Below are 27349 nucleotides of genomic sequence, written 5' to 3'. Positions count from 1 at the left end.
GAATTTTTTTTATTATTATTGCAGAGATTACAGTCAGTTACAAAAGACAATCCACCGAGTGCAACGCTTGTTAGTGTTTTCCATGAAGTCACCCACCAGAGTTCTGTAGACAGCCAGAAGCAGCTGCCTAGTAATTCTCTATGCAGGAAAAACCCTGTACACTCTGCAAAAAGCTTAAAGCACTACTAAATGGGGGGGGTCAAAGCCTTTTTATGTTTCATATTTTAATTATTTTTATCTTCTGTGAAGTCCACAGTTTTGTCACAGGAACGGCTCCATTGAAAAAAATGCAGCAATAATGCACAACGACCAATTTGAGACCATACATTATCTGAACCAAATTTCCATAAAATCATAAAGTACAGTATAATCTTATGCTGATATAGATATTTTGTAATATATATAGGATAATCTTCTTACTAATATACAGTTGGCTTGCCATTTCCTGTATTAATATTAGCCTACCTACTGTACAGTGCAAAGGTTAGGCTCCTTGAATTCTTCGAAGAATAAAAGAGGCCTTTTCAGGAATACCCTGTCCTGCTCTTTCAGGCACAGATATCCATGTGCTTCCTCACGGAAGAAGCTTTGAAGCATTGAATATTTGTTGTGTATTCAAATGTATTAATATAATACGATACAGTGCATTTTCCGTTATAACTGGTATACAAAAAATGAAGTGGGAAATACAGTGCATGCTAAAATTCTCTAATATGATCATCCATTTGATGGCTGATTTTTACACAACTGTAGACAGAGTGCTGAACAACCAGAAGTTGAAGGGTTGCCTGAACGACTAGTCGACTACTCTGTCTCAATGAAGCCCTGAATAATTAGGCTGGTTTCGGGTTCTGGACCACGATCAGATGCATTTCTTAAGGCCTTTGCACACCAGAGGAGACGTGATGATGCAAAATGAAATAACTGATGAATGGCACGTTCACATTAAATGCAAGGTGAATGATTTCTGTTAGTATATTCATGCCTTTACAATAGGTGCCACTAATCGACAACCAATTTAACCCCAGTATGGTAGATGGGGCAGAGCACATTTCAGCTGCTCTGCTCTTCACCCATCACGGATGAGAAGAACTACTTGACAAATTTAATTGTAAATGAAATCATAGTATGAAAGACAACAGTTCTCTAGTGAGCCAATCGAAAAGTTTGGTAACTGCAACAGCTTCAGACATGTTATTCAAAACTAAACTTTTGCAGGGCATTTCACCGCTGGACAATAAGGAAAAAAATTAAAACATAAAAATTGCAAAAAATATACCTGAGAAGCAACATATACGATATTTAGACTTTCTTTAAGAGTCAAACATACAGTATATTTTGTATAGAAGTGTATTTTTTCACTTGGTTATACTTTTGCGAGTGCAGAAAAGACAACATTTACTTTTATTCAATATATATTGTCTGAAAGCAAGTCTAAATATCTTATATGCTGCTTCTCAGTTGAATGAATCTTTTTTTTAAAGGATTTTTAGATATTTTAAATATATGTATTTTTAATATTATATTCAACATTCTCAGATAACAATTTTTTCTTCTGCAGTATAGCTGCTCAAGTAAATGTATGTTGTTATATAGGAGTTTTAGATATTTATATTGGAAAACAAGCCAAAACGTATTTTGTTGCAGTGTATAATGAGGCAAAGACTACCCTCTCTCACATTTTTGTTCACTTCAATCAATCTTTAACAAAAAGATTTCTTCACGATAAAATCTGGCTGCAGCAAGTGTGCACACTCAATGAACGAGCGTACCCGCAACAGTGTATATACATCAGCCGGTTGCAGTTTCAATCTCTCTCCTTAGAACGGGACACTCCACGCAACTCATAGAAGAGATGCTGACCGCACAGAAAAATGTCAGTTTCGGAGTTTGCAGTTATTTACATGATCTGCTTATTATTATTAATTGAACTTTAATAAAGCTATAACACATTAAATATAACTGGGATGTTTCCTTTAAAGATGCTTGATAAGGTTCCGCTTATTCCACAACGAGAGGGCTTCAGTATTTACTTATTTGGTATTTTTGCATAATTTCCTCATACTCCGCAATCTACACCACCTGAAGCTTTTTGGAAAGTTTAGAGTGCATCTGGACTGCGAGCTGTATTTTCTTCCACTTCTCAATCAGGCGGGAGCTACAGTGCTGCTCTAGAGTTTCAAATTATCAAATTGTTAAGTTATTTGACATCAAACGACTAATCAACAACAAACATTTTTACCAACAATTTTTTACTGTCGACATTGTCGATAATGCCGACTAATAATTTCAGCCCTACCTGGCTGCAATATACTCCATGTATGGTATAAAGGGGATAGAGGATGTCAGACTCCCAAGTTAGATAGCACAGCAAACGTTTCTCATTCCAGTGGTTTTCAGGAAAGATAAATAATGCAATAGGCATTTTTGCCTAATAGCTGTACTTCCTTTCTGGGATCACAAGCTAAAAATGAACTACAGACTTGGGTGTAATGTTAAGCACAGTTACTATTCACTTTTATTGCATAATTTTTCCATACAATGAAACTGAATGGTGACTAACATTCTGCCAAACATCCTTTGTGTTCCACCAAAAGTAGTAAGTCAAACAGGTGTGGAACAACATCAGAGTGCAGGAATAATGACAGAATTGTACTTTTTGGGAGAAATATTTAAAAGAAAAATACAGTTGAGATTTCTTATTTGCAGAATCAAACCTATTAATATTCATAGGGCATGCTCATTGGCAAATATTCAAAAGCTACATGCCCATTACATTAAGGGTGAAACATGTTGAAAAGCATTCCAATGAATTTGCTAATATATTTTCTTCCTTCAAAAGGAAAGACAGAGATAAAATATTTTCCATACTTTTTTGACGCATGTAAAATCAAAAGCCCTTAAAAGTATTTAAAGTATAGAATACCCAGGGCATAATGAAATGCAATATGTTGATCCTCTGAAAAGTATTTTCTTTAGTACTTATTAAACCTATAGCCTTATGAGTGTTTTGTTTAAACAAAGCTGAAATAATCTAACCCACCGTCTCATCCAGAATGTTACCCATTTAAACTATTCAGAAATATGAGGATCCCATGTATGAACTGAACTTAAATTTCCAAAACAAGACAAGTTGGAAAAATGGCAAACATGTCAGAGTAATATCCTGAATGAAGGGGTAGAAAAAAATATTACCATTTAATTTAAAACAAACAAATATTATAGCTAAATTAAAACCTGATTTTTGGGTTAATCCTTGTCCTCTATTGTACGAATTAAAGTAGAAAGATTTAATATCCGTGACACTAGTGCTACCAATGAAATTGCAAAAATAAACAATGTGTTTAAACAGCTCTCTGAATACACTCCTCATCTGTCATTGTTCAAACAAAGAGAGTCTAAATGGGTCACTCAAAACAAACGCAGGAATTTTCATATCGCCACAGAGACATAGTGTTTACATTTTTCAAGAAAATTAACCTAAGAATGGCTTACTTATAGTTGTCTCTGCATATTAAGCTGAGATTAAAGAAAATATTTTAACATTGATAAGGTTAAATACTTCAGCTTTAAAAAGCAAAGTCAGTCAGTCAACTTCAAATTAGGTAGTCTCCAACTTTTTCTTGAGAAGTTGATCCTAGCTAAGACACATTAACAAATCTGCAAGATCAAGTTCAGCCATTACCATTATACCAAACTAAAGGAACACCATTTTGTGAGGCTGACTCCAGTCTGGCTGACTTGACTAGCCAGAAATGCTCCAGGACCTTATAACTGCCATTTAAGTGACTATAATAGAAACATTCAATTAGTTCTTTCTCTGAAAAGCCACAGACTGTGGGAAGGCACAGCAGCAGGGAAGCAAAGACTGTTTTAGAGACTCAAATTAGATGGAACTTACAGCTTATGTATACTACAAAGAAAACAGCACCTTTCTTTTTTTACCTGCAGAGCTGTACATTATTTATTTAAAGATGTGTTTAATATCTGCACCACTAGCATCACCAAACAGAATTGCCAAAATAAATCAACTGTTTTCAAACAGCTTTCTTGAACACTCCCCCATCTGTAGTTAGTCACCCAAACCATTTTCCCGGCTCAAATTCATGCCACTGGCTGAGCCAATGTTGCTTTGGCAGGCTGGTCAGGATGCTCTAACAAACAGAGCAGTGTTTTGATAGTGCCACAGTGTTTACACAATTTTGAGGAATCAACTCATGAATGGCTTACTTTTAAAGCATTTTAAACATGGATACAAAAACTAACATTTGCATTTATGGTCAGGCTGCATCTCATGACATTGATTTATATCAGAGATTGATAATTCTGATATATATATCAGATATATAATTCTGATATATATATCACACACAAACACACCCCAAACATCACACTCATCTAACTATAATAAATGGACCAACTTCAAGAGCTGGAGAGGTATTAATAACATTTATCAAGTATATGATAATCCATGGAATTATCATGTGTCTAAGGACTGTTGGGAATGTTTTGTTCACGGTTGCTCCTTATCATTATTTAATATCATCTTGATTTCTTATAGGCTACTATATATATAATAGCCTACAGGAAACCATGCTTCTCAATGAGTGAGACAAAAGCTGTTAAGATTTATACAAACCAAATACTGCGCAAAAATAATACAGAGTTATAGTAAGACTCCCCCATGATAAACACCCAACAAAACACTATTTTTTAAGATCACTGCTCAGAGTTTGTAGTTGTTAAATGATTTTCAGTTATTCAGAAGGTCACTTTCCAGCTCACCTGAGGCCATGGCCTCTGTGACATTGACAAGACACGGTTACATTTTCAGTTAAGCTTTTTACCCAAATTGTTAGGTTGATAATATAATTAAAAAAAATGGAAAAATAAAAAAAATCTGTACTGAATTAGGAAATTGCTCAATAGAAGTATCCTATATATGCTGTTTTGGTAGGCAGCTCACAAGCCTCCAGTTTAGACAGAAATAACTGCACTGGTCCCAGCCACAACTTTCAGAATAACTCCTTTGAAAGGGCTACGCATAAAACGATAATATTATCAGATATATACTGTATATAATATGTGTGGCTCACAGCTTTGAAGAAAACTGGCAAACAAGCCAATTGCACGCACTTTGAATCGCACTGGTAGTAATTATAGTAAACGTTAGTGGAAAGTTCCATTCCGTCAACAGCACGTTCCTTTGGCGAATTTACACGCGCTTCTGGCGCACACATCAAGCACTTCAGAATGCCCTTTAGAATAGATAAGTGAACAATCATTAAATCAGTGGAATAAAGAGTTACCTCAAAACCTTTCCGACCGCCTGAAGGACCATTTTACAGCTTAATCCGTTTTTAGAAGACCTCGGAGAGAGCGTACTGTCTCCTGTGTGATCTCCGACCATGTTTTCAAGCTCCCTGTTCTAACCGCGATGACGGATCTGCTTCTGAACCCGATCATAGATTCTGATAAAGTGAGAGAGTGAGTCCACACTTTGCGGGATCATTGCTTGCTGTTCTGCAGCCTTTCTCCTTCAGCTCAACTTCTAGCCAATCAGAGAAAAGACAAAAGGGGCCAAGGTGCAACATTTGGAATGGGGGAGAGAGAGAGAGAGAGAGAGAGAGAGAGAGAGAATGTGTATTAAGAGGGTTTGAGAGTTTGTGTTTTAATGCTTTATTGGCATGATTGTGTAAAGTACTTAAAATTTAAAATTGAGAGAGAGAGACTCACTTGTGACACTGGAAATACTGTAGAAAATAATGTGCTTCCTTTGTGTAGGCTACAGTAAACTGAGACTTTTTGTTCCCAAAATCAACATCAAAAGCAAAGGTTTGCAAAGAACAAACGTTTAAGATTCCAAATAATTTGACTGGAATTATATTTGCATCTATTTCCAAAGTGACTAACAAATCAGGAATATAACCAAAACGATTTATACTTAGTGCTGCAATACAAAGCTTCAACATGTCTCAGTAAAAATGTACAGGCTAGAAATGAGATGAAACACACTATTTGTTATTGGCTGTATGGTAGTTGTTTCTTCAATAGCAGGCTCTTTAATGTAGGGGGTGGATTTCTAAAACATACTTTTTTTTTTTTTCTTTTGTTATTTGGTTACATGAAAATAGACTTTTTACTAAAAGAACAACATTTTAAAAGGCCTTATTTTTGGTGCCTTTAATGCATTTACCTGTTTTAGCCTTGCCCCAGCTCAGACTTTTAATATTGAACTATGACAATCCCTTAAAAAATCTAATAATAATTATTATTGAAACTTATGTCAAACCATTTCAATATTGTGTGAAAATTATTTCTATAAATGTTTAAAAATGACTGACCCATAATTTCTACAACAAATTTGCCCATATATATTTGCCACAAAACAAAAAAAAAAACAGATACTGTACTGGTTTAGTTGGCAGATGTGTCAGTGAAGAGCATGCTTCAGATGACATGAGACAAGTGACGTGTGAAGAAAACAAAGAAAATGCAAAGAAAATGTCACTTGTGAGCAGAATATTTTTATTGGTCATCATTTCCAATCAAACTGTAATTTTGACAAATTATTTAACTGCATGTATTTAGGATATATAAAATGTTAGCTATGAAACAATCCTTAGTGCAACAAAAGGATTCTGCCTCCCCCCCCAAAAAACGTAAAAAATTAATTTCAATTAGAGGTCGACTGATACTGCATAACTAAGGTTGTGAAAAGGGCCAATAACCGGTTAATCGGCCGATTCTTTTATCTCTCTCTACACACACACACACACACACACACACACACACACACACACACTTATAAAAACTTAGGACTCTAAAGAGACCTTTCTACGGACTCTGAAAAACACCAACAGAAAGATGCCCAGGGTCCCTGCCCATCTGCGTGAATGTGCCTTAGGCATGCTGTATTGAGGTATGAGGACTGCAGATGTGGCCAGGGGAATGTCCATACAGTGAGACACCCAAGACAGCACTACAGGGAGACAGGAAGAATAGCTGATGGTCTTGCAGTGGCAGACCATGTGTAACAACACCTGCACAGAGTTACACCAGGAATGCACAATCCCTCCATCAGTGCTCAGACTGTGATGCAGGCTGAGAGAGGCTGGATTGAGGGCTTGTAGGCCTGTTGTAAGGCAGGTCCTTACATCACCAACAACAACTCCTATGGGCACAAACCCACTTTCGCTGGACCAGACAGGACTGGCAAAAAGTGCTCTTCACTGACGAGTCATAGTTTTGTCTCACCAGGGGTGATGGTTACACTCGCGTTTATCATCGACGGAATAAGCATTACACCGAGGCCTTTACTCTGGATCAGGATCGATTTGGAGGTGGTGGGTCCATCATGGTCTGGGGTGGTGTGTAATGCTGTGCGTTACAGGGAAGACATCCTCCTACCTCATGTGTTACCCTTCCTGCAGGCTCATCCTGACATGACCCTCCAGCATGACAATGCCAACTGTTAAAAATAGGGATGCACCAATACCACTTTTTCTTTTCCGATCCGATACTGGAAATCTCATTATCAGCCGATACAGAGCCTGATCTGATACCAGTGTTGTTGTTTTTTGCATAATCAGTTAAGAGTATCTTTAAATTATTGTGTGGAACTAATTGGGTGTGCTCTTTAAAATGTAAAGAAACACAAACCACTAACTACACATTATTTCAAAATAAATTATGGCTTATTAATAAATACATTTCAGTTTTCAAGTCTTCAGTAGAAAAGTGTTTTATTTTCGACTTTATTTTTTTCAAAAATGTTTCAACTTGCATCTGGACTGGAAAGGATTCAGATCTATTTTTTTGTTCAATTTAGTTGTAAGACATCAGTCCACTTTTCATTTACACAGTTATTATTTGGAACCCATTCAATTTAAATATTGTTATAAATTGTAAACAAATGCTAATGATGACAATAATAATAAAAAGTTATTAATATTGTTATTATTGACTTAATTTTAAATACAACAGTACTATAATTAAGTCTTTTTTTAACACCTTTTAAACCCTCACGCTTTTATATTGACATTCCATCCAAACTCTCCAGAAAGTCCTGTATGTGTCTGTTTGTAGGCAAGTTCACAGTAGTTTAATTCGCTTCTTAAAATTCTGGTCAAATGCACCTCCAGTGCCGTTCTAAATGCATATTATAAGTGAACCGACTATTGAGCATCTACATCTGAGATGTTGTTTGGGAGTAGCGCTCAAATGTTGCACAACGCGTGAAGGCTAAAATAGCACAAATGTGTGTGTGTGTGTGTGTGTGTAAACGGAGCAGGAAACATTTCATATTAATAATCGTGATTTAGTCCATAAACAGAGATGATGACAGTGACTTTTTACAATCCTCTATTTGTAAATATTAACCAAATTAAGCTTTTTATAGTTTTTTATTTAGCCAAAGAGGAACATGGTGGGAAAAAAAATATTACCAACTATTCAATGTTAATTTTTTCAGATAACCGATAGTTACAAAAGAATCTATTGGCATGGATTAAATCAGTAAAACCGATATATCTGTCAACCTCTAATTTCAATAACAAATTCAACCACAGAATTCTATTCAACACAATACAGAATTGAAGATATGTAGAAATGACACTGTTGGGAATTCTCATGAATTTCTGTAAAAAAAACTAAAAAAAAAAAACTAGTAGAGTGAAAAATATTTTAAACACTTAATTTCTATTGGGCTAAAAAAGCCAAATGCCGCACTTGCATAAACTCCATGGAGCATTTCCTTAACAGAGCCTTTAGGATTGCTTCACTGCATGTGTTGATTAAGTAGTTATTTAGTGGATGCTGATATTATACAGCCATTTATGTTATGACAATTTAGTTTACAGTAGAACACCAGACTGGAATTTTTCTGAACAGCTCGCAGGCATGTACAGACTTGAAACTAGAAGGGTTAGTCTAGCCCCAGGACTAGTATTTTAGTCATCCTTACAGCATGCCAAGACAGACAAACACATGGTAGAGACTCAGACTCCCTGGCTGCATGCATGGACCCACTTTAGTATTTCTGACACACGCACTATATTTCCTTACATTACCTACCACAACTTTAAAGTTTAATTTAAAAAAAACAGTAATTTTAGAATTGGGTCATACAGGTTTGTAACGACATTAGGGTGAGTAGACAATGACACTTTTGCTTTTGAATGAACTGTTCCTATAATCTACCATACCCTACTGACAGCCCTCAGTCCTTATTGTATAAGCCTTAAAAGGTCATCCTAAAAAAAACACTAGGGAAAGAAAGGCAGGAGAGACTGGAAAAAGTGATTTCTAAATTGAGGCATGGACGTCAGGTTGTACGTGGGTGTGGTGAAAATAATGAGAGACTGTAAGTGGACAGGAGAGGTGGGAGCTGATGGGCCTAACATTAAGAGCCTTTATATGCTGCGTTTGTCCAAGAGGGAAAATAAATAAATAAATAAATAAATAAAAATAAATCAGGGGCGAGGAGGCAGAACAGAAATTTCTTTCATTGCCTCTCCAGGTGAAAGAAATTGAAAAGCTTGCTTGCAAAAGGTGTATATGGTTAGCATGTTGAATGTTTTCTTCACAACTTTAATGCTTTAGGAATTTGAGACCTGCCTTTTTCTCCTCAAGGACCAAAATATTATCTATCTTGAATAGATATATTTAGTCACTAATTGTAACTCTTGCGAGTCGTAAAGTCATAAAATAACAGAGCAATTGATACAAATAAATATAGAAAACATATAAAGGAATAATTCAATTTACTCAATCTAATGTCTTCCAACACAGTGCTACTTTCTCCCATGAAACACAAAAGTTGATGTTACGCAGAATGTCAGCGCTGTTCTTTTCTATATAACATATTTTTAGACGTAAAGGACCAAAAAAAAAAAAAAAAAAGCATTCACTGATAATTGTACCCTCTGCTGTAGCTCTCAAATTTCATTACATATTTTATGGCTTCAGAAGACTTGGAAAATAGCAACACACACACACACACACACACACACACACACACACACACACACACACACACACACACGTTACATTTAAATTTGGGGGTTAACTATTCCTTTAAGATGCAAGATGAACTGCGAAACACACCCTGTAAACCCTAAAGTTGTCATTACTAGAAATATCAAGTTCTCTTAAGTATTACTTAAAATGTAAATTTTGGGCTCATAACTCAAATATTTAAGTTCATTGAACTTATTTATCTTAAAAATACATGAACGTTTAGTACATAAATTAGGGCGAGGAATACCCACAATCCCTTGCTGCTTGAATTATTTAATTCCTTGGTCAGAGGGAACATATGGGGACATTTAAAATACAGTTGTAGTTGTTATTAGGAATTCATAGATGGAAGCTCTTTTGTTGAATTTACGTTTTGTTGCAAATAGTTGTTTCGTGTGATGCCACGATTAGGTTATCTGTCCCCTTTGGTCAAGTTGGACCCTGTTAACATTATCTCAGTCCTACTTATGCATGTGCAACTGAAGTGCAGGTATACTGTACATGCATTAATGTGTAGAATTAAGTTGATTTAATGACTGACCTAGAATCAGTTAGCATCTTATTTGAGCTGCGCTATTGTTTGATCTAAAATGTTATGAATTCAATTAAAATTATTAACAACAGAAGAAGCAACCATCTTTAAATAGCAAATCTGAGTTAAGTCTATTTGCATCTATTAACTCAATTTGTATACTTAAGTTTACTCTAAAGATCCAGTTAATTGAACTGAAATACTCAAGTTTTGGGAGACTCTTTTACTTAAATGGAATTAAGTTTACTTAATCAAATGAGTGCAATGAACTTATTAGGGTTTTCAGTGCACCAAAAAAGCAAAGTAAGAAATAAACACTATAATTCTGTACCTTAGAGTAGTCAGTTCATATATATGTACTATACAATTTCAGTTTCTTTGATTAAAACAATAAATCTCCCTTTTAAAAAGTCACGTTAAAGCGATAATACTACTGAAATCGAACCAGTCTGATTTTGGCCAAGTCAGACTAAGAGACCTAGATAATGCGACTGTAGCTTGACTTCGTCCTGCATGTTAATCGGACTACAACTGGCCATGACATTGTGAGCATGAATGCTCACAATCGTCCTTCCATCAAATATTTGAAGACTGCAACTAGACTATGCAAAAACCTGCTGTATAGTAGCTCGATTATAACAATGTTTGTAAAGGTACTGAGTGTAAATTTTAACTGATCCTAGAAAGACATGTCAGCCTATGAAGCGCTCCTTCATAAACATGCCAACACAGCACTATCAGGTTCTGAGAAAACCTCACCACTACTCATGAGAAGCCTCATTAAATATGATAATTCTTTGACATCCTGAGAAGAATTGACTACCTGTGGAAGATGTTCCAGAGAAGACCACGAGGGTTTTCAAAGCTCCCGAAATCAACCAAGGGATCTCCCTCAGCTTCCGCCATTTTGGATACACCTCAGAGCATTCCTCTTAAACTGAACAAATCTGTTCCTCGCCCTACTTTCCCTCAGACTTACGCAGAAATAAACACAGGCAAACATCAACACTGTCTGCCTACTCAATGTGAAAAGAGAACTGCACAGCCCTAGGGTGAAGTTTGTGGCTGTGGTTCCATGATAAGTTCCTCTCTTGTCTGCTGTAGTTGATAAGGGGTCTAGATGAGGCCTTATAATGTAGATTTCTGTGCCCTAAACCAAGAGATAGCCAAGTGTCAGACAGTATGCTGAAGCACATAAAACCTTGATGGATGACAATATTCAACCAGGGAACAATAAGGAGCTCAAGAGTTATGAGGATCAATACACTTTCAGACACTAATGTACACTTGAAAACTAGAGACAAAAAACGGTGACACTGTTTGCATTCACACAGCAGCAGAATACAGTTGTTAGTCCTGTTTCAGAGTGCTAAATATGGTTCTGTTCATACACAGTTTTTGAGTTTATAGAATGACAACCAAATTCTATAAAAAAAAAGTGACTTTTCATAGATTTTCAGGACCTACAACTTTATTGAACAGGAAAGTCACTTCATACAATGTGATTGCCGTTTATCTAAGATAGGGGATGTTCTTAGAACCCTCTTATCTGTGATAAACAATTCTTCCAGCAGGAAATGTAGTAAATTGTTCTTACTGTAGGAGTTTGCGATTGCAAAGCAATGTAGCAACATGGCGCACTGAGGGGCCAATCAGACCAATTTCATTCTTGCATTTAAAAAAGCTAGAAGCAGTGCAATAAATAGAATGTAATGCATGTGTCTCAAGCTGACTTTTTACCTTGGCACATCATCTAAAAAAATGCAGCAATATACAGTGCAGTGGTCAAAGTCGTCTGTCTAGTGCATGTTTCCATAAAACAACAACTACAAAAAGAGTGCAGATGGATGCAAAAGTCTAGTGTGAACAATAAGATGCATTCTTAAATGTTGAAGTTCTAACTTGACACTGCATCTACAGAATGTGGTGCTTCTATGCAGGACACCAAAAAACAGCTGGACGCGGTGCAACAGTCAAAGATGTCCATCTAGTGCATGTTAGTAAAACAGAAAAAACACTGAAAAATAGTGCAGACAACCACAAATATGCCTTGGTGTGAATGGCCACTTAATATAGAATGTGCAGTCACATGTGGGATTAGTCATTTTACAATGGCATTGAAAGCAGCTCGTCCAATCAGAATTTAGAGCAATAAATTGAAGATTTAATGCACACATTGGACTTGTTTATTGAAAATCAATGGGTCAGTTGTATAAAACTGTATAGTGTTTTGGGAGTCGCATCTTTAATTTACTTTGGTCGCTATGGTTAGAGTCATTATTCACAGCTAATGGCTAGAATAGAAAGGACTTGACATCGAATGCAGAGAATATTCAATCCTTCAATTCTGTTGTATGTACAGGACAATGCAAGATTCACACCTTTAGTAAATACGGTTGTCAATCCTCTGCAATGACTGTGTAAACGTTTCTACAAAAGGTAAAGTCTGCAGGACTTCCCATTGTGGCCACCCATTTAATCTGATATTTGATTTAAGATTAATAAATATATCTGTAAAATGTTTCTGAAAGTATAACATATTGTGTCTATTATATAACAGGTCCAGCTTTTGGTGCTGTGGGAATATTCGGTGTTAGAGTTTGTTTTTTTGGGGATCTGTACTTTTACCACTTCCTGTTCCTTAAGAAAAAGGTAGATACATTGTTTAGTCACCGCAGAGCCATTTCCTGATATGTTCACACGTACACAAAAAGCTTTCCTCTGTTTATGTGCTACCTCAATAAGCAGCTGCCAAGACTTTCTCTAAATGAAGGCGCAAGAACCTTACTCTGATATTATTGTTAATGAAATGGGTGTTATACACAGCCTGGGAAAAGAATGGCTTGTAAGGGTCGCTTAGGCCGTTGGAATGGTGCACCTGTGTATGAAGTAGGGCTGGGTATCGATACAGATTTCCCGAATCTATATGATTCCGGTTCACAAGTTCTCAATTCAATTCGATATTGATTCATAATGTCCCTTTGCTTGCATACGAAATACATTATTTCTCAGCTAATTCTATGAATTATGTATCACATTTCACTTTTTAAAATAAACATATCAATGTATTTAATCAATAAATATAATACAATATTGCAAATATTATTTTATAGTTTAGTTGCATAATTTGTACTATTTACAAGTATTTACGTTGATTTGTTGAACATGTGCCAAAAAACAGTACTGTCTTTTTAAGGGAATCCTGCATATCTTTAAAAGGGTCTTTAAATTAGCATGAGATAAAGCCATTCGAGTCTCTCTTTAACATGCGTTATGCCTGATTAGAACTAAATGTTTCTTTTTTGTTGAGGTTTATGATCAGCAACTGACTGTAAAGAACAGAAAGGGTATTAAAAGAGACGAGTATATTCAGTGAAAAATGGGTCACGTGGATCTCGTATTTGAACACAGAGATTACACTGAACATCTTTTACTCTCAACACACAGTGAAAGGATCTCGCTGCTGAATACTCCACCACAATTAATTCACTGGTAAGTGAAATCTAAACATGTTAAGTCACATAACTGAAATTTGGTTGCAAATGCGAGTGATTTCCTCTCATTGTATTGAAGGGTTGCGAAGAGTAAAATATAAATCTTGGAATTTAAGAATTGATATCGAGATCGTTCAAATGAAGATTGCGATGCATCGGTAAACTGATATTTTTACCCACCCCTAGTATCAAGGGCCTATTTAATTCATGTAGATGAGCTGAAACATTACAGTTCATAATCACCTGTACTTTCCATATAAGGAACTGAACTTGTTTCACTGAAATGGAATAAACCCCAAAACAGTTGTTTTATATACTCTCAATCAATATAGCAAGACACTGAGCATGCTTAAATGCACGTTCTTCCACTGATCATGGCTAATAAGCAGACAACGTGTATGGTCATGGAAATTGTAATTTATATTCATAAGCATATTAAGCATAAACCTTTTGGCACATGAAGTTTTGATTTGTCATTACCCATTTGCAAGTTGCATGTAAACAGGTGCAGGTTTATAATTTCTGAGGCCGAGTAAATCAAGATTAATTTGAGTATAATAGTAAAAGAGTAAGTAAATCATTCACTTGTTGCTGTGTGTTGTATTGAAGAGAACATAATACAATCTGCTTCTTTACTGAGATAGTGACAAAACGGTGTTTCTTGTCTCCATGTAAACCTCCATATGTACCTCCATACACTTATACTGGAAGTGGTTGTAAAACCACTATAGGTGGAAAATAAGGTGGATAGTCTGAAATTACCCTCTTCCTTGGCTGATGTCACCTCCATCCCCTCCAACCATAATCAACTTTTCACAATCCAATAAATTAACAATTGATCAAATCCACCCCACATTTGTGTCTCGTTGAATATCCTGTTTTACCTGGAAATACATATTGTGACAGTAAAATGGGTTGTGAACACGGTCATGCTAAAACACAGACCAGGGCTGAATTGCAATTTTAAGACTTCCACTACACACTCAAAGCATGCATTTTGTTATATTAGCCCACAAAACATGCACAGATGCAAATGTCTGGAATAAAATTACGATTTGGGCCACTCTAATCTTGCATACTAAGTATATAGGATGTATAGGATGCATATTAGTAATTAGCATAGAATAATTGAATTAATTATCATTATTATCTATCCTTTATTTCTATGAGAGACAAAACATGCATTAGGAAAAAACAGCCAACACTCAAAATAACAGAACTGACTTAACTCAATCCCGAATGATTGAAATGACGAATGAAAAACATGCCAGACAGAACTCCTAGGCTCACAGGCTACCAGGACGTCATGTTTCCTAAACCAGTTATGTCTGTCTTACATCTCTCCTTTTGTGTGGGTAACTGATACCAAAGCACACTCAAACTGCAGTCTTCACAGAAAAGACTAAAAACTACATACAAGCAGTGGCATGTTATAGTTCTATCTAAAACCATGTTAAACAGAACACTGCGAGTTCTGTTACAATTATTATGCATGTAGCTTTTATTAATTGAGACAACATGGAATATTTGTACTAACTAAAAAAGACACCAAAAGGCAAAATGTGATTAAAAACAGTGATTGTTTCCAGAAGAGTTTTTCCATGTCCGCTGGCAGTCTATCAAAGAGATCTCATCAGGAAGTTATGTAACTGTCTGGTACTTGCGATGTCTGTCAGCACAGCGGCAAAATAACGCCCAAGCAGAAGGGAGTTGTGGTAGTTCTCTACTTGAGAGATTTTGAAAACAAAAATTTATCAACATTCAGTCGTGAATGAGAGAGTCAGATCTTACCTGATCAGACAACAAGATCCCGACCTTCTAAACTTAATTTCCACAGAATAGATTGACAATGCAATCCAGAATTGCCGGTTGACATCCATCAGATAACAGTGAATAAACAAGTATCAGTGAATTTAAACAGAAGATTATAGATTAGATTATATCTCTAACCACTCTTTTAGGACATTACATAGATGTCTAAATTGTTACACAATCAAAATAAACAAAATATGTTTGTATTTCAAGATATCACTTAAATAAATGGCACGGAAAGTCAAAAAAGCAATGGTTTCCTTTACACCTTACATGTAATGCGGAATTACATGCACTCCGAACACAGTTGACCAAAACAATCCAATTAGGATCATTAATCTCACTGTCTATACTTGCACACAGTAATGCAAATCCGTTGTGCTAAGACTCAGTGATCAATATCGTTAATAGTTGTAGTTCACATTCAGAACTTTGTTGAAAACAATTTACCAAACATCTGCCCTCTCAAATATCATAGTTAGGTACTTCTGTGTTTTGAGCCACTGCCAGTCTATTTCACTTTCATTAGTACTTCGATAGCAGCTAATTGTGAGCAGGCTAACTGATCCGAGCCAGAAATAGACACAGCAATCTCTTAATTCTTTACTGTCCTGTTTGCTCCCATAACAAAGGGTGATTGTTTTGTTTTAGCCCTTTTTTGTAAGGTCTAAATCAAAATGTTATAACTTACTCACCTTCATGTTGTTTAAAACCTATTTGTCTTGATGTCACTTGGTGTGCTTTTCCGTGGACACTTTTTGAATATCATCCTGGCCATACTTTGCCATATAATGAATGTGAATGGGGACTGGGGCTGTTAAGTTCCAAAATGACAAAAAAGCACCATAAAGGCCTTTGCACTTTGCGATTATGCGTAACGAAATCACAGATGAATGGCCCTTTCACATTAAAAGCATGGTGAATGATTGCCGTTAGCCTATTCACGGCTTTACAAAAGGTGGTGCTAATCGACAATAATTTTTACACCGGAATGTGGCACAAAGCACTTTTCAGCTGGTCTGCTCTCCGCCCATAATGGGTGAGAAGAAGAATTTGACAAGTAAACTACTGAATCACAATTCAAAAGACAAGTGAGTTCTCAAGTGAGCCGATCGAAAAAAAATAAAACTTCTCTCTACAAGCTGCAACAGAGATGTTGTTGATTTGCTCAAACAAAAGTTGTCAATTTAAACAATACTGATTTTGTATCTCATTGCAACGTTTTTAAGGCATTTGTTGCAAATAAAATACACATCCTCGCTGCTGATTCAGGATTTCTTCCTCGAGTAAAAAACATTTGTCAGTGCATAAATGTTCGCTCTAGATGTGAATTGGCTTCATAGGAATCCATTGTTTTGACTCAAATTGTTAATCACGCTGCGAAATCGTGGCATAAAATTTGCATATATGGTGTGCAAAGGGATTTAAAGTGCATTAAGTGGTCCTGGATCTTCTTTGCGCATTCATGAGATAAGTGAAGTCTGATTCATAAACAAAATAAGTCTTTAGATTTTTTCATTAAATCAGTTGTTCACAAAACCAGAATGAATGATTTGTTCACGAATCGGTCTGATCCGGTTCTCAATTTACGGACTCAATGATTTGGCCGCAGTTAACAGTTAACAGCTCACTGCTTAAGTTGAAGACATAAATATAGAAGACACGAGACATATAAATGGCTTTTATGATACGTTTAGTGATTGTGCCTCCTTTTTGAAGCTTGAAAGCTCCACTCCCCATTCTTTGTAACTGGAAAATACATTTTTCAATAGTTCCCCTTGTGAAGCAAAAACTCATTCAGTTTGAAATGACATGAGGGCAGGGGCGTAGAATTTGGTAGGGACGCTAGGGACGTGTCCCTACCAATATCCAATGACCACTGATTTGCCCCAGCAATAATTTCGATAAAAAAATTAAATATATTTATATATAAAATCAATTTTATATAAAATTAAATATATTTATATATAAACCAATTTTATATAAAATTAAATATATTTATATATAAACCAATTTTATATAAAAAATAAATTATATGTATATATAAAACCACTCGAGCGTTCTGTGAAAAAGGCGCAATTCCTGGTACACGTGGTTCTCTATTATAAGTCCCGCCTCGCGAACCGACATCGCTAATCCGATTGGCTTTCCTTTTTCTTTCTAACTTGTGAAAGGCTGTAGCTTAATTTGGTTGTGAGAAGCGCCAAAGATCCTCCGAAACCTAGAAGCGGTAAGTGGGAGAAATCAACAGCTCTGTGAACAAAAATACGGGACAAATCGCGTCACATATTGATTATGGGACAGTGCAGTTTTTTTCAATGTATGACAATCACGGGATAAATAGCAAACCTAAACTGTGTGTGTGCGTGCGTGCGTGCGTGCGTGCGCGTGTGATGGGCACTTACAATGAAAGATCATGACAACAGGCTATTTTATATGTGCTTGCTATTTAAAAAGGTGTATAAATCTGACAAATCATGTTTCTATTTAAGTCCAGTGTTTTGCACAAGTTTCTGTAAGGGTTGTGTTTTGGGGTGGGGCTTGGTCTAGGTCGTTTAAAATAGGAATCATTAACTTGATAAAAAAAAAAAAAAGTCTGCAATGTCCTGAGCTTAAAAATATAGTGAAACAAACATGTGTTTGTCAATTAGGCTAATTTTTTGATGTGCTGAGCCAGGATGGCTGCTAAAAAAAGAAAAGTAGACATTAGGAGCTACTTTAAAACAAACACAAGTAAGTCATTTAAAATATTTTCTCAATTGCTAAAGTGTAGAGTCATCAACAACTGTAAAAATAATAATTAGCCATAAATGTTTTCCCTCACTGTTAATTCCCTCAATGTGTTATTTTGCCAGCTAAGGTGACCGAAACAGTCCTGCTAGGTAGTAGCTCAGGAAGAGAGGCAGGGTCACAGGTGAGGTCAAGCTATGACATGATGTTGACATGTTAGTAGTGAGATTCATTATTGTGACAATTGTTAGGCAGATGATCTGCTATAGTTCTTCAATGTGTGTTTGAAATGAGAGCTTTGATTAGGCACAAGTTGTTGTCTCATTTTTCATATGCATACATTGTTTCATTTTATCAGGTGACCGAAACAGTCCTGCTAGGTAGTAGCTCAGGAAGAGAGGCAGGGTCACAGGTGAGGCCTAGGCTGGTAACAATGTAATCATAAGAGTAAATGTAGATATTTGTTTTGTATTACATTGAGGTTGCACTGGTATATTAAGAGGTTTATTAATCACTCATCATACATGGTTTTAATAATATGGGCATAAAGTGGTTACTAGCTGTATCAGTGTGTAGATGTATTTTTCAAATGTGGTAGTTGATACAGAGTGGTTAATTGTGTACTGTGGTGTATTTTTAAGGATGCTGGTCCATCTGTAGACAGCAATAAACAGAGTAGCTGTGAAAGTGATGACATCAAAGAACAGAGAGACAACAATGAAGAACAGTGTAGAACTGGAGATATTCTGGACTTTGACATCAAGCCAAACCAACCTCACCCCAAGAACATTGCAGTTCAAAAGCTGTCAAATAGGGTCCTCCATTTTCAGGAAAATTGGTACAAGCCGTATCCATGGCTTCACTATAGCCCCACTGTGAAGGGAATTCTCTGTTTTTACGGTGTGAAAACATACACAATAAATAAAAATACACTGTCCAAAAAAGCAGACCCTGCGTTTTCCTCAAAGGGATTTAGTAACTGGAAGAATGCTCTTGTTAGCTTTGAACGCCACCAGAATAGTAAATCTCACCATCATGCAGTCACAGTTAGTGCTCAAGAAGCAAACCCAGTAGATGCACAACTCTCAAGTGCCTGGGCAAAGCAACAAGATAATGCTAGGCACTGCCTGCAAAATATTGTAAGTTCAGTACAGTACCTAGCTAGGCAGGGTCTGGCACTGCGGGGCCATGAGACCCAAGATGGGAATCTATTTCAGCTTTTGAAATTTAAAGCCAAAGATGATGCTAGTCTCTCTAGTTGGCTATCCCGTTGTCATGACTATACCTCTCCTCCAGTGCAAAATGAGATTTTGCAATTGTTAGGAAACTGGATTGTCAGAAGTATTGCAGTCTCTATCCAGTCTCTACCAGTTTTGCAGTACTCACTCATTATAGATGGCACTCAAGATGTATCAGGAGTAGAGCAAGAATCTATCAGTTTTAGATATGTGGACCATGACCTGATACCACAAGAGGTTTTTGTTGGTTTATATGAAGTTCCAGGGACTACTGGAGTGGAAATTGCTAGGGTGGCTGCGGATGTCCTCGAGGCTAAATATTCCTATGAGTTGTCTAAGGGGTCAGACATATGATGGTGCTGCCAATATGTCAGGAAGACATTCAGGAGCACAAGCAGAACTTAAAAGACAGCACCCATTGGCTTTGCATGTACATTGTGGGTCACATTGTCTTAACTTGATCACACAGTCTGCTTGCCTAGCCAGTCCAGTGATACGTGATGCCTTGCAGTGGGTCCAGGAGCTAGGGACATTAAGCCACCAGTCTGGGAAATTTAAGGCCTTATTTTCAGCAGTAGCAGCAGGTTCAGAAAGACAGTCCATATCACTCAGACCACTGTGCCCAAACAGGTGGACAGTGCGAGGAAAAGCTATCAGAGCAGTGCTGTCTCAGTATGAGAGTGTTTTATCTAGCTTGGAGGAGATGGCATCAAATGGATCTAACACGGTGTGAGGGCAAATGGACTACGAGAGAGATTTGAAAAGGGGAAAACTGTGCTTGGACTTTTTTTGGCATTAGAAGGGATTGATTAGAGTGTCTGAACAAGTCCCTGCAAAAACGGACAGAAACAATTGCAGGAATGAGAAGGTCAATAGAGTGTGTCAGATCTACTCTAAAAGGCAAAAGAAATGAGGACAGCTTTCAGGAGGTTTTTCAGAAAGCAGTGGCAATGGTTGACTCCCTTGGGATTGAGTCTATTCAGATTCCTCACCAAAGACAGCCACCAAAACGTTACACTGGTGGGGCGAGCCAGCACACTCCCAAGTCAGCTGAGGAGCATTATAGAACAGAGTTCTATAAAATGATAGATTGTATTGATGCTCAGCTTCAGGACAGGTTCTTCAACCAACCAGATCTAGATGTCTTGCAGAAGCTAGAGGAAACACTACTGACTGGAAAGGTAAATGACATTGTTGATCAGTATCCAGAACTGAATAGGGATAATCTAACAGTCCAGTTAGCCATGTTTCGGACTAATAATACTTTCAAATCAAGTACTGAAGTGGCTAATATCATGAGAGGAATGGCTATTGAAGTGAGAGGCTTGTTTGATCAAGTTGAAACGCTTGTTAGGCTGCTTTTAGTCATCCCTGTCTCATCAGCTGAGGCTGAAAGAAGTTTCAGTGCTCTTAGGAGACTGAAAACATGGCTCAGATCAACAATGGCACAAGTGAGACTTAACAGTATTGCTGTGTGCCATGTCCACCAGGACAAACTGGACAAAGTTGATGTCAAACAAATATGCCAACAGTTCATTTCTGTTAATGACAGACGTAGGCATGTGTTTGGCTTCTTCAAATAGTAAAGACAGTAGACACAAAGTTAAGTCTCTGTCAAACTGCCTCCTTGTCATTATTTGTTGCCTGTAACATTACAGAATTCATTATTGCATTACACTATGAGCGTTTTTTTTGTTTTTGTTTTTTGTTGTAAGTTTATTTCGAATTTATGTAAAAAAGAACATCCGAAAAGAAAATGAAAATCAAAAAGACAAATCAAAGTGATAAGAATAACACAACAAATTAATTAACAATAGTTACAGCCATGGACTTTTTAACTCCTGTCATTGTCCATTACATATTTGAAAAGGAGTGGGAAGAAAAAAAACATAAAAAAATTTGAAGTTTAAAGTTAATAAGTCTGTTAATCTGCCTCATTGTCATTATTTGTTGCCTGTAACATTACATAATTCATTATCGCATTACACTATGAGCAGATTAAAGTTAATAAGTCTGTTAAACTGCCTCCTTGTCATTATTTGTTAAACCTGTAACATTGCAGAATTCATTAATTAACACATTAAGGTCAATGTAAAATAATAACCTTAATACATTGTCCCATTCATTTCATTTCCTGAATCGAATCCTCTGGGGATGTCCCCACCAATCTCAAAATCAAACCTACGCCTCTGCATGAGGGTGTGTAAATAGTGACCGAAATGTAATTTTTTTTGGGAGTAAACTATTACTTATGTAAAATAGATGTAAAACTATATCTGTCCAAGATGTCAGATTTGTGAGTACTTATTGAGTGCAGACTTTAGGACACACTACTGACATCTTTCTTATAAGTGGAAGGGAATGGATGAGGTTTGGTTAAGAGGTCTGGGCTCAAAAGAAGCTCCACCCAGCCCAGTTTGCACTATAAAACTAAACACGGCAAATTTTAGCATCACTGTGTCCCAAACACTCACTGGAAAAGTGAATGTGCTAGATCACGCTCACTCATGGACAGCAGGCAGGAGACTAAGTACCAAACGCTGACATGCAGAGATCTGATTGGTTGAGGGAACATGATATGCACAACAATCTTAAGTAACATACCAGCCCAGCAAAATAGCTTGGAAATACTCATTTGTCAGGCAGAACATGGCTATAAATCAAACTACCACCCTGAGCTGTCAATTCAGGACTCATCGCTGGGTCTACAGCAACAACATATATCTCATTCTCAGTATACCATGACACAATTTCTAAAAATAGATTGATGCTAATGAATTCCACACCCAGGAAAACAACAGAGGATTTGACTAGCACACATCCATCCTAGCATGACTTATCCATCTGCCCAGCACAAGGGCATGACTGTAGATGCAATAAATAAGAACTGTAATCTCGTCCAAAGGAATCATGGATGCAACAGACAAAATGTACATTGGTCGCTTACAGAGTTGGGTAGAGTAGCCAAAAACATTACTCAAGTAAAAGTACAATTACTCATGTTTATAAATACTTGAGTAAGAGTAATAAAGTATCCAACTTTAAGAACACTTAAGTAGCAAGTAACTAGTTACTTCCACATATAACAAAATAGATGTTCACCCCCCAATATTCCATTACATAATGCACATTTAACATGTGTTACATAATAGTAATAATTATTATTATATTGGAAATTCCGTCATCATTCACAATCATGTTGTTCCAAACCATATGACTTTCTTTCATGAACTACAACTAAATAGATGGTATACAGAATGTTAGCCTTAGTCACGGTTTACTTTCACTGCATGTTTTGTTTTTTCCCCTCCATATTTTAAAAGGGAAAAAGTCTCTTTCAGTCTCTAACATTCTGTCTAACATCTTTTGGGTTCCACAAAATACTGAAAGTCATATGGGTTTGGAACAAAATAAACGTGGGAAAATCATGACAGAATATATATTTATGGCTAAACTATCAGATAAATATGAATCTGTAAATATCAAAAAACATTTGTAAAACTTTCTAGTAATTATTACAGTGAAAAAACATGAACAATGGTCCACAGGCACTATTATTTATAATACTGAATAAAACAAAGCAAGCTCATGCTTAATTAATGCTTAATGTTGCTACTTCAAAACCTCTTAAAGTCCTGCATGGATTCTTAGTTCAGGGTAGTTACAGTATTTCATAGAAATAATTTAGATCATTAGTTCTGTACACTAAGGGTAAACTACACCTTTTATTTGTGTTTGGAAGCGTGTTATGCTCATTTGAGTTCAAAGCTTGTTCTCTGCTCATCTGTCAAACGTAGAAATGCTGTCTGCATGTGATGGGCAGAGCAAAAGGCATTTACACCTAACGTGGATGTTTACATGGAAACAGACAGATGTATTGCAGCACTGATATAAACATTTATAATTATGGCTGAGGTCCTAAGAGCCCATAGATACAGAAAAAACAGAAAATGGTCATCACCATGACACAGACAAGCTCACATCATCACAAAATCATCAAAACTTACAACAACGTCCTTTAAGTTGGAGCTGTAATTTATATTTGGAAATATCCGCTTGTCTTGGTGTAAAATGAAGGTATTGTGTGACGAAAGAAAGTGTTTGTTTTGAGTGGTTGCTGCAGGAGTGGAGCTCGTCTTGATTGACAGAGCACCGATGTAAGATCCAGTCGTAAAATTCCCATTAAAAAACTCAATAAATTGCACATTTAATAATATTCATTGAATTAAAACCAGTAATTTATACTACCCACCTCTGGTCATTTAGCACATGCTTTTATCTAAATGAGGAACATAAGCAATTAATCATACAAAAGCCAACCGTAGACACAGTATCACACATTTAGGTTCTAATCGTAGTTGGAGTAGTGCAGAAACGTAAAAAATATGAATTTTGGGAATGGGGAGTCTAATTTCATGGACATTATCACACGTAGTTGGACATTTAGGAATTAAGCTTAAACTTTTTCTATAGCACCATATTAAAGGGCCTATTTAAATAATCCTTAAAACGTATAATAATAATATTTTTATATTACACACATACAAACACACAATAACATTTTATATAAATATATATAACTGAAAATCACTGAGATCACATTTTTCCCCAATTCTGATGGTTATTGTGAACATTAACTGAAGCTCCTGACCCGTATATTAATGATGTCAAGCATTACACTGTTGCCACATGATTGGATGATTAGATTAATCGCATGCATAATTTTACACATGTTCCTAATAAAGTGCTTAGTGATACATATCACATACACGCACACACTTACATAGTACTTTATTAGGAACACTAGGTCCTAATAAAGTGCCTGACGCGGTCTATTGGGCAGATATTGCCCATCCACCTCAAAGTTAGACGTGTCATGCATTCTGCTCACTACAATTGTACAGAGTGCTTATCTGAGTTACCATAGCCTTTCTGTCAGGTCAAATCAGTCTGGCCATTCTCTGTTGACCTCTCTCATCATCTCTCTCAGTGCTCACTGGAAAGTTTTTTTTTTTTTTTTTTACACCATTCTGAGTACCATTTAGTACCACTGAGTACCACACCATTTAGAGACTGTTGTGCATGAAAATCCCATAAGATAAGAATTTACAGAAATACTCAAACCAGCCCATCTGGCACAAACAATCATGCCATGGTCGAAATCACTGATATAATTGTTTTTCCCCAAATCTGTTGGTTGATGTGATCATTATTTGAAGCTCCTGACCCATATATGAATGATGTTATGTACTGCAATGTTGCCACATGATTGGATGATTCAATTTGTGCATGAATAATTGTATACATGTTCCTAATAAAGTGCTTGGTATGTGTGCATACATATATATATATTTATATTCATTTGATATGGCAGAGGTCAGTGGCTCCACACTGCACCTCTGTTAAATTAGAGAGGCCTCTCTGAATTTATGCTGACAGGGTACAGCTATGACAAACGAGCTTCAGTGGCCATTCTCCCGGTATGTTCAGCCAGTGTAACAGCACAGCTCTTCATTTTCATAAGGGATAGGCAGAGTGGCACCCTTCTTTCTGATTTAATCCCTCTGCACAGCCTCCATCAGTTCTGCAGTATGAATCTCAAAGTGCTGATCTAGGATCTTAATCCTCAAGCCTAGCTGGGTATTTCATCAGACTATGAAGAGCTTCAAAGAATAAAATAGATGTTACCCCATCTAACCCTAAGCAATATCAAATAAAGCCTTTTATTTAGTCGAATCTTACACAAAATAACAAAGCATATCAAAACAAGAAAATAGGTCTAGTCTATTATTTTTAAAGAAAAATGGTTTTGTTTTTTTACCATCAGTACAGATGATTTTAATGTTTGATAGTTAATAAATGTTACAATTATTATTAGGGCTGTCAATTTTACATGTTAATTCAGTGTGATTAATTATATATAAAAATGTGTACAAAATTTATAAATAACACAACTGATCATGTCCCCGGACAGTGATTAGCAATATTCCTTCCATCTGAGCAATTCAAGCTTGAAGTACCAACTGTTTTCTCCAGGGGGCAGTAAGCAAAACTTCAGCTGTTTGGGCAACACGGTTATACAGAGAACAAATAATATATATTATATATTTTACAGCATTTATTAATCTGTTAGTGTTAGTTAATGAAAATACAACTGTTGATTGTAAATTAAAGTTGAGTTTAAATTATCTATATTATAATTGTTTATAATATATATGTATGATCTATAATGATTTCAATATAACTAAGTATTTATTGAATTGTTATTTAAGGGGCCAAGCACATATTTATATATGTGATTAATTGATCGGCGTACCATATAATTAATTCAATAAAAATATTTAATCGATTGACAGCCCTAATAATTAACAGTTGTTTTTTTTTTGGGAAGCATATATATATGTATTATAATATTTATCATTTAAATTTTTTTAATATTTATATAATTTATATTATTACATAAAATTACATTTATGCAAAGTTGTTTTGTTATTGGTATTTTCTGTTTTGGGTTATGTTTAACCATTAAGCTTTACGTTCTTACTTAACAATTAATAAACTGTGGTGTAATGGCATTGGGTGCTGCTTTAGAGACCCACTTGATGGTGCCGTTTAACATTAGAGTCTTAAAAATCTGATAACTGATCAAATAGAAAAGTGGCAGTATTGGTTAAGATCAATATCTAGTCATTGCACCTTAATCTCACACTGGGTGTAGCTGAAACAAACTCTACTGCTAGCAATTTCTTACATTTCTGCCTCATTTCCTACCCACTTCCTGCCTCCAACCCCACCAAACATGGGTTACACACCCACTCCAAACCCACAGGAGAAGAGAGGTGAAGGTAGCATTTTCATTTTTCTGCTCCTTTATACACCGTAATAATACCACACAATACCAAACCAATACATTGTATGTTTCACAACCCAGATATGGCAAAAATTGTAGATCAATGTTATAGCGACATCTGCTGGATCTACCCAGAAGAGCATTAGCTCCTCAGCAGATTTAAGGCCAATTGTTCCATGTAGTTAGACATTATTTTTCCAGTTTTCTACTTCGAATAAGTCATGACTTTCAGTTAAGATGCTTTGAAATGATGTGCGTTGTAAAAAGTGCAATACAAATAAAAGTGACTTTAATAAAATTATTGGCAGTATTACATGCCAATACATACAAGAGTATGTGCATGCCAACCTAAGAACTGGATTCAGCTATTTGATAATAATAGAACATCTCTATGTGCATGTGCTGAGAGCAATTCTTGCCTGAAGGTTGCTTCCAAGAATGATTATTTCTATTTGATATTTCTAGAATACATTTTGGATCGATGCAAAAAAAAAGTACTATAAAATTATACAGCAACAATTAACTAATTTACTAAAAAGCATTTGGTCTTCTGTAAAATCCAATACTTCACAATCAGTGGGTATGTTTGGAAAGGCATACTATTAATATTTTTGCAGTAAGTATACTGTGAAAAATGTTGTATGCATGGAACACCTGGATTGTATACTATGTC

General features: G+C 36.1%; 1 protein-coding gene across 2 annotated transcripts in view; it reads right to left on the bottom strand.

Moving 5' to 3' along the window:
- Positions 1–27349, bottom strand: part of mob2b (MOB kinase activator 2b) — a 64932-nt gene that overhangs the window by 15117 nt on the left and 22466 nt on the right. Inside the window, exon 1 of one of the 2 annotated variants that reach the window (XM_052152965.1) lies at positions 5310–5549. The exons of the other annotated variant lie outside the window; for it this stretch is intronic. Coding sequence (XP_052008925.1) covers positions 5310–5410 — 101 coding nt within the window. The 5' untranslated portion in view covers positions 5411–5549. Of the gene's footprint in view, positions 1–5309; positions 5550–27349 lie in introns of those variants that run through there. 2 annotated transcript variants of the gene reach the window in all.

The sequence above is a fragment of the Xyrauchen texanus genome, chromosome 21 (assembly GCF_025860055.1).
Source record: "Xyrauchen texanus isolate HMW12.3.18 chromosome 21, RBS_HiC_50CHRs, whole genome shotgun sequence".
Classification (NCBI taxonomy): Eukaryota; Metazoa; Chordata; class Actinopteri; order Cypriniformes; family Catostomidae; genus Xyrauchen; species Xyrauchen texanus.
This window is presented reverse-complemented; position numbering and strand designations above follow the sequence as displayed.